The following is a 9,448-nucleotide window of genomic DNA, read 5'->3' on the forward strand; positions in this document are numbered from 1 at the left end:
GTTATTTGGAGAATTTTTAGTACGCTTATGCCTGATTTTTTTTTTCCTGGCAACAAATGAAAAACTATGTCCTCTCTAGTACTTAGAACAGCTTTGGTAAACGATGAACTGCAAACTATTTAAACCCAAAATTTAGAACCTTGTTTTTAGACTTTCAATATGATAATTTTTTTAGCTTCTCTTTGTCTTTCCAAGCTTTTCTCAAAATCATCACTGTTGAGAAATGTCTTATTTAGCGCTATGATCTAAAAATAATGAAATTATTATTAAACTAATTTTACTTTTTTTTTGCTCCTACTTTTTATAATAGAAAAACTTAATCTAAGACTCAAAAAAATTCAAATTGCACTGTAATTCTTGGCTCAAATTGAATTGATGCTGGAAATTATTGGCGACACCCATCCCTTCTGGTAAATGTTGAACTGCTGTTTTGTGTTTATACAGAAGTACAGAAAGGAAAACTGTAAGAACAGATTGTAGATCTTAGGTGTCCTGCAATAAAGTCATGAGTTTTTCAGCTTTTTCTTCTTCCATGCACAAGTATGTTTTGTCTGAGACAGCATGTGTTGCACTGAGTGGAGCTGCTGCTGAGCTAATGTTGCTGCCACATCTTTATCCCATAACTCAGAGCAGCATGAGGTGGAAACCGTGTGAAAGAAGGCTTTGATCTGCAGTGAAACACCAACCTGATGCTCCACCTCCTGCAGCAGAGACTCCAGCAGCTCCGTCTCCTGGGTCAAGGACGTCTTCTGGCCTGGTGCGGAGAAACACGTTTCTATTTTAAGAGCACTCGTGCAGAATGTGGGCCCCTGATGGAAGCTGGCTAGAGTGGGTGGAAGGGTGTGAGGGCTGCGTTTGTGGGTGCTGAGTGAAGCCATACACTCTCTCAGGATGCATTTTTTATAAGCACATAGCTGGTGTCTATGAAGGGTCGCTCTCAGTGTTTTAGGCTGGAGCTTTGGTATTTTTGGAAGGGGAAAGTCTCGATACTCAGACATTTTTTTTTTTTGCAGGTGGAGTTTCTTGCAGAAACTATTTTTTTTAAGCAATAATCTAACAAATAATGCTTTCTTTTTATGTGATCCACTATTACTTACACACACAAATGCTACCTTTTATGATGATAATCAATAAAGACTACACTTGAACTGAAAAATTATAAATAACTCAAAATAGGTGTTAATAACAAGACTATGGTAATTATATTATAAATAAAACATGTTGTGGGTGGGATTATACAAGTTGGCATCTTCTCACTCCCTTTTAAACAATTAAACTATTTGATAAGTTTAAACAAATAAAAATAAGTAATTGTTATTTTTACATTTATCACTTTATCACATGTGCATTTGTGTATGTTAATTTAGTTAATGTCAATATCTTTTAAATTTTTTAATAGACAATAATGGCTTCAATTTCTTTATTTTTTTAATCTACAATGTGTTTTTCTTAATTAATATGTGCAGAAAACCTATGTGGCGACTGCTTTAATCTCATAGTGAAAAAAATAAAGGTGTTCTTATTCTAATGTATTCACTGTGTCAATTGTGTATGTATATATAAGTGTGAATGTGTGGATTGATGATTAAAACCCTCGTGCTCTCTTAAGGTGCTTTCACACCGAACGCCATTCGTCTGACAAATTTGTGTGCCCCGCCCCTCTTTGAATAATAAAAGAAGAATAAAAGGTCTTCAAGACCCCACTTTTAATGCAGACATGCCGAGGATAGCACAAGATTTACAAAGCAATGATAATGACAAGAAGATGACGCCATCTTCTTTTATTTTCTTTAATTTGTAATCAGCTTTTTATTATATCTTAAATAGGTTTGATATCTCCATGTATTTCTATTCTTATTTTTTCCCCTTTTTAACCAGTAAATTTATTTTTATGATATAAAAGATGATCTTCTGTGACATTATGTTTGGGTTATTTTACCAGATGTCTTTTGATGATTTCCCTCAACCGTCATGCTCTCTCACGGGGTCCAGGTGACCCCACCCTTACATTGATGTGTGATCCCTCTCATGACAAAATTGGACAAAAGTGGACAGGATTTTATGTTTCACACGGACATCAGTGAAGATTTAAAAAAATCCATGAAAAAAAAAGTTCAGCACACAGTCTTTTAATATAAACATGCCTGGGATAGCACAAGGGTTACAGGTGACCCTATTTATTCAAATAATGTAAAACAAAAATCTAAATTTTTTTGTCACTTTCTATAAGAAAAAAAAGCTAAACCAGAGACTTTTTTTAATTTTCTGATGGGCTTCATTTAAATTTGGAATAGAGTAAACAACCGGAGAAACCGCTGCAGAGATGTGAGCTGAGGACGTACCCATGAGAGTGATGAGTTTGTTTTTCAGGTGGTTGTCCAGACGAGCGATCATCATTTCTACGGCGTTCCGGATCTCTCGAACTCTCTCGTCCTTCGCTCCTCTGACGGCCTCAACGTTCCTCTCCTTAGGAGCAAACACAAACGCATCAGAGCCATCTAGAGGAGATGGACCTAAAAACACTCTCACTATCACGGCACCATTGTGTTAAAAGCAGCTAACATAAAGAACTGAACTCTTTGGACCACAAGCAACCCCAACAACTGCACCCACCCTCACAAATGCATTAAAAACTCTTCTGTTTTTGATTTACTGCGATGTTTGGAAAAGTTTCGGTTTGCAAACTTTCTGAGTGGAGGATGAAAAATGGAGCACAGATGGGAGGATGATAAAGATGTGGCTGTCAGCTTAAACACCGTCTCTTCCGTCATCTCAAGCCTGTGCGGCAAACAACATTCATCTGCTTTCACTTTAGATTTGAGCTAAAAATATTTAAAAATAGGCCCCACGTTCATGATTTAGTCGCTTTAAAGTTTTTCTTTCTTCTTTTACTACTAACAATAGGGTAAAACAAATGTTTAACCTCCTTTTAATTCTTATTTCTTTGCTCATTGGATACGTGTTTTTGTATACAAGCGCCTCATTAACTGTTTCATGGTTTATTCAAAGACATGCTGATTTCAGATTCGGATCATTTGCTATATTTCCGTCTCCATGGGGCAAGCAAGTTTCTTTTTTTTTATCTGTCTGGCTTGGTGCTTTGCCTCATTCTCAATATTTTTACTTCAGTTGCAAAAAAACATGTTTTCATTTATGACCTGTTGCTGTTTCAATCGACTGAATAAACAGAATCAATGCCACAATGACTGAAATTATTATTTAAATGTAGCCGTTTCTCATAATTAAATTGACACTGTGTTTAAAACAGTCATTGCTGCACCTGTAAAAATTGTCAAAGTAAACATTTTCAAAAAGTAAATGTAAAAGAGAACAGGATGTCAATTTATTATATAAGTTTCTAAACATATTCTAAAGTAAATCACTATGTGCTTTATGATTTATTTTCAACTCATCATTTTTATGATTTTATTTATTGGTTAGAAGAAATTACTCTTCAAGCAAAAGAAACTACCAATAATTTGCATACCATAAATTTATGTGATCATGTGACTTTTGTTACTATTTATTTCCTTACAAATCGACAAACATTTTAAACAACAGGGACACAAAATTGTCACAGTCTGTGAAAGGTGCTTGCAACAAATTAGACTTCTGAAAAATGATGGGATTTTCTGATGTTACAATGGCAGGAAAATACCAGCTGGAATAATCCTTTAAAGTGGGAGTTTGGATTTATCAGAATGTGTCACTTTCATTTTTATTTTATACAAAAAAAATCAAGTTATTCTGTTTTTTATGTATTCATTCTAAGGTAGATTACATAAATCATTATTTAAAAATTAAATTCACTGGTTAGATAAAATTTTGAATTTTTAGCCAAAAGAAGCAACAAATACTCTGAATTTAAAAAAAGTATGAAGTAGTAATTCTTACTCCTTTTTTTTTTACTTTCCAATACGCGTACTTACATTTACTTCAGCACAGATTCTTAAATCCTTGGGGGCATCAAAATAGTTAAACATTCAAATAAAAATGTGTTGTGAAATCATTTTTGGTGTCCTCCTTGCACTACTGTGTTCAAAAGATGACAAAATAAAAACTTTATGCCGTTTTTAAACCTGCACCTTGCTTGTTTGTAGATTTTCTTACATTTGATTTGATTCTTTCAAAGTAGCAAGTAAAATTTTATTTAAACCTTTAATGTCATTTTAAATAAAAAAATATAAAACATTATTTGGTAATAATAATGTTTTCTATTATAAAAAATATAATTTAAAAACTTTAATTTCATTCTTTTATTCAAATATTTTTTGCATTGAAAACTTTCTCAAAATTTTCAAAACAAAATAGAATAGAATAGAATAGAATAGAACTTCACTGATTCCACAAAGAGGTGATTGTGATCATTTTTCTTCTTCTTATAAAAGTAAATATGATGTCCTGTCAGAAACCTAATCCTTTTTTTATCTTTTTAATTCTGTTTGTTGAAAACAGCTGCACTACCAACGAACCAGCAGATTACTTAAGGCAAGCTCAAACTTCTATTACTTTTGTGGTCAAATTTTAACAAACTTCCAAAGACTGAAGGCATAGACTCGACTAACAAGCTTTAAACAAAAAGGACACCTATTTCAAGTGGAGCTAAATTCACTGTGTCTGTTAGAATTCACGTGTGAACTAAATGGCATCAACCTTTTTGACGCTTTTTTTTTGCAAGATAAGCACAAAGTTCTTACAACTTCCTGCACGAGGCTGATGAGCTCCATGAGGCGGCGGCGCAGCTTGGACACCTCTTCTTTCACCTTCATCACATGCTGGTCGTAGATCTCCACCAGAGGCTTGAACGTGTGGCCGCCGTGCTGTGAAGAAAAGCAGAGTTGGTTGATGGTCAGCTATGTCTGAATTCCTTCACTACTTCATAACCTCTAAAAGAATATATACTACAGGATTGTCTAGTGCCTGGGATTTTAACGTTATTTGGACAAATGCTCTCAACTTTTTTTTTTAAACAAACATTTCATTAACCGTTTGCCAAAATAAAAACCCTAATAAATAAGACCATTTCCAAAGACTATTTAGGAATCGAATGTTTTCTAATGAAAAATACATTTAAATGCATTTTTTTCAAATGAAAAATCGTTTAAATACAATAAACCGTGGTCTAATCTAGTGAGTATTGATGTAAACTATTGTTTGAAGAGACTTCTGGGAAATTTCCAGGGCACTGGATTGTGGAATTGAACTCTGACTTAACTTCTAATTTCTCAAAGGCAAAAATCTGATTATTATTACTTTATTTTAAAATCAAGGTGTCCCCATTAGAAGCTAATGAAATTTTCTAAATTTCTATCATTTAAAAATACAAAACCCTGATTAAAAACGAAAATGATTTGACATAAACACAGAAAAATCACTGCAAATTAAAGCTGCAAAGACATTACCATGCCTCCCCACAGAGCACATTGGTGACAGATGCATTTCTTGCAAGTCCAACAAAAGACACTCAGCTTCTCGTGGTGGTTCTCACATCTGCATAAAAAAATGAATCATCTGCAATTTGTAGATAAGAATTGATACGACAAACCCTTATGAGGGTGTCTTATTTGAAAAAGTTAAGGGACACCTTTAAAAGAACATAACTTGGTAGAACTTCTGAGCTGCTTACTTGTCTTTGTCATTGTCCTCATGCTTGGTGAGACTGCAGAGCTGCAGGGTGTCCAGCTGCTGGGTGACTTCTTCGGCCCAGCGACAGTTCACAAGCTCCCTCAGCTGCAGCGGAGCTCTGAATGCACCAAAACCATTTAAATACTCCAGTCAGTATCCATCAACCCACTGATCTGCTAACCTTCAGTTTGGACTTATCTACAGAAAGAATCAGTTGGATTTTGTCTAAATAAATTAAGAAAAAAATGACTGTATGAATCTGGAATACAGAAGGTGATATTGATGTTGGCCCGATTTGTTGCTCCACACTATGAAACCAGGAGATGCTGTATTTGTGAACTTTTAAAGTAAAAAAAAAAATACCATTAAATTAATAAAAACAGCAACTACATCAAATACTCACAATATTTCCAAGTGTAAAACAGTAAAGAAAAATAAATAAAATTATAATTTCACTTTAAAATCTATTATGAGAGGAAAAACAGTCACTCATTGCAATGGTTTTCTTTTTTTTTCTGCACAAAGACCCTAAAACATACTTAATGGCTATAAAACATGGAAAGAAGCAAAGGAAAAGAATACGAGTCTTACCGACAGTGAGGGCACTGCGCTCTCTGCTCCGTCAGCCATCTCTGAAAAACACATTTCAGATTGAACACAATCTTCAAATGTTTTGGACAATTTGAGGGGGTAAATAAACTTTACCCAAAATAATGAATTGAGTAGTTTCACACAGAGAATGTAGTCAAGTTGGAGTTTGATAGAAAAACACTCACTCGGATGCAACTGAAGCAGCAGAGTTTGGAGCAGTGTGGACAGAGGCGAGCATCCCTCAGCTTCTCCATGCAGATGAAGCACCGGAACACCTCTGCAATGCTCTGTAGACAGAAATGCACATTTACTACACACACCAGAGACGCAAAAATACATAGACTGTGTGTGAGAGTGAAGCAAACGAGTAAAAACACCAACTATTCCACTTACCTCGACACTTTGTTCATCCATTTCATCCAGTTTGAGGATTTTGTTTTCAGCAAAAAATAAATAATAAGCCTGGAAGAAAAACACATGGAGATAAACTCGAAATGTTTGACTCTGAAGCAGTTAAAAACTCTTTCTTGCCAAGGGAAACACCACCAAACACCTTTAAAGCAGACCCAGAATATATGCTACAATGTGGTCTGCTTTGTATGTAAAGAACTAAATTTTAACCCAAACTAAATCCTGATTATTTTTGTCAACATTTATAATAATTCCTTGATTCAATGAGGGTTGTGTTTAAGAAAATAATTTATTTTTGTAGAATTTTTTTTACATGTATAAAAGAATTTAAGATTAAAACCGCATTTCTTTATTCAAATTGTGATGGATCGGAAGCAGACAAAAAAATGCACTTTTAAAAAGCTCTCAGTAGTGACACAATAACCGACTCTGGTGGGCCAAAGTCTCACTGCTCCGCTCCATTCTGAGGCATCCACTTGCAAAAATGGATCAGTTGATGTCTTTGGTTTCCTTGTCTGAGATGGTATCAGGGGCAAAACTGCACTGCTCTGTAAAGCTCCAATATTTCTCGCCATTTTTGTTGCACCACTAATGTTAGCTTGGTGTAGTGAAGAGCTATAAGCTAGTGGAAGAGAGCATAAACAAAGGGATGATGGGATAGCAGTGGAAGATTACTTCTGTGCCACAACTCAAGAGAGAAATTTGAACTACTGCCGCTCTGCAGGATATGTCTTTAAAAAAAATGATACAGGCTTATTGACTTGGGTTAAAATGGCATAATTAAAATTCAAAGACCATTGAGAACGACTTTACAATAGATAAAAATATAGTTAGAGTGGGACTTTGAGTGTTTCTCTTGAACAGTTTTAATAATTTCTGTTCATAATGCAATTATAATTAAGGACAACAGTATGGAGTTTAAAATGAAGCACATAAAGGTAGTTTCATTGAATACAAAACAATCAAAACTATACTTAGATATTTGATTATTATACTTTTAAAAATATTTGCAAAGGTTATCCCTAATTAAAAAAAAGCATTTAAAAACAAATTCTCCCATTTGAGATTCAAAGAGTTGAAGTTCACCCAATAGGAAAAGTAATATACCAAATATGTGATTTTTTTTTATTATTTTACATCTTATGACATAGATAATAAATATACCAGGATTTTAAATTTTAATATAACTTTTTATTATGCTTTAAAGATTATTAACCCAAACACAACTGCTCAAATATTAAACAAAACGTTGTAATATAGTAAGAAATGTCAACATTTTGACATACAAGTTAGCTAGCACATTAGCATAATTTTGGCAAAACAAGCTAAAAACAACATATTTTCTTTCTCTGCCACATTCTGTTGAGAAAACATCACATACAGAATCAAACTGAGGGCCAGAACCAGCAAACCCACGGATCAATAATTCGCTGGAAGCCGCATAGAAAGTCCCGCAGCGAATGCGATGTGAACATAATCGATTTTAGAAAAGCCCAGCATAAAAAAAAAATAAAAATACAAATACACGATGCGAAGCACGAGCAGCAGAGAGGCTAGCAGAGGGACACTCTTACCTCTCGGGAGCTGTCACGCCTAAAAAGAAGCCGTTTGAAACAGCTGAATCATTTAATGACGTCTCTTCGATACACGAAAAAAAAGTCAACATTCACGAGCGTCAATGTATTTCCATTCGTTTGAGATTTAAAGAAACTGCATTTTGCCCCAAACTGAAGATGTACCGCAGGGGTGCATCCAAGGCAGTCTATCCCCTAGCAATAACCAATCAGAAGGCTCCCTTCGTCTTCTTCGTTGGTCTGTTTTCTGCAATTTGAAATTACCCGCTAGCGCCACTTACTGAAGATTTCCAACCACTGCAATAAATTGTTTTCTGCTTGAAAATTGCTTGATGAGATCAAGTCCATTAGATCATATGATTTTCTGCTTGATTCTTCTTCTACCATGCTAAAAAGGTTGCATGCATTTTGTGGGACACATGTTCAGTTGATAATAATTTATAAACAAATGTTACAAGAAGAAAACATGAAACATTATCAAGAAAATTAGTTTTAAATCTTAATTGTTTTATTTAAGATTCTATTTTTTTTAACATTAATCAGTATATTAAAGTTGGATATTCTAAAGGTTGGACAATAAAAAAAATTGCATTATAGGAGGTATTGCAGACATATTTGGCAATTTAAAAACTATTTTTTAATCATTCTTTTCTCTTACTTTTTGTAGATTTGTTCTCAAGACAAGTAAATGACATGTTTTAGTATTTTGTATGTGGATTATTTGACATATGATAAATGGGATGTAAAATGTGGGATTCTGGATTGACTCTCAGGATTCTCAAGAATTAAATCTAAAATGTTTGGAGTATCGAAAAGCCAAACTGATGCACTTCAGTTCATTTAGACACATATATTCATTATAAATCATGACCCACTTTTCTTTACGTTGTTTTCATTTAATTTTTCAGGACAGTGTGGTTGCAATACTTAACATGTTGCATTTTTGTTGAGCACCAATGGAATAATTTGCATTTTTTAAAACTTTAATTTTTTTGAAGAAAATATAACCCCATTAGAAAATCACAATTTCTATTTAAACTGGAAAAATTAAGTTAGAGTCAGGTGGTAAAAAAAATAATTTTGGCACATTGACACAGAAGAATTTATGTTTAATGTGTTATAAAGATTTTTTTTACCCCATGATCCCGAACCCAACATGTAGCTTTTAATGAAACACTCAAAAAAAATAATAAAAATGAACATTGTTTTGCTTTTGTTTATAATTTTATTTGCTTCTCGGGAATTTT

General features: G+C 33.9%; 1 protein-coding gene across 1 annotated transcript in view; it reads right to left on the reverse strand.

Annotated features, from left to right (window-relative positions):
* trim37 (tripartite motif containing 37) overlaps positions 1-8,471 on the reverse strand; it is a gene marked incomplete in the record, with an annotated part of 23,241 nt that extends 14,770 nt beyond the window's left edge. The window contains 9 exon segments of the mRNA XM_024266759.2: positions 687-754; positions 2,343-2,466; positions 4,698-4,820; positions 5,403-5,490; positions 5,627-5,743; positions 6,217-6,257; positions 6,402-6,503; positions 6,610-6,678; positions 8,202-8,471. Coding sequence (XP_024122527.1) covers positions 687-754; positions 2,343-2,466; positions 4,698-4,820; positions 5,403-5,490; positions 5,627-5,743; positions 6,217-6,257; positions 6,402-6,503; positions 6,610-6,630 — 684 coding nt within the window.
* Positions 8,472-9,448: the final 977 nt, after the last annotated feature.

This window comes from Oryzias melastigma, linkage group LG14 (genome assembly GCF_002922805.2).
Source record: "Oryzias melastigma strain HK-1 linkage group LG14, ASM292280v2, whole genome shotgun sequence".
NCBI classification, from domain to species: Eukaryota; Metazoa; Chordata; class Actinopteri; order Beloniformes; family Adrianichthyidae; genus Oryzias; species Oryzias melastigma.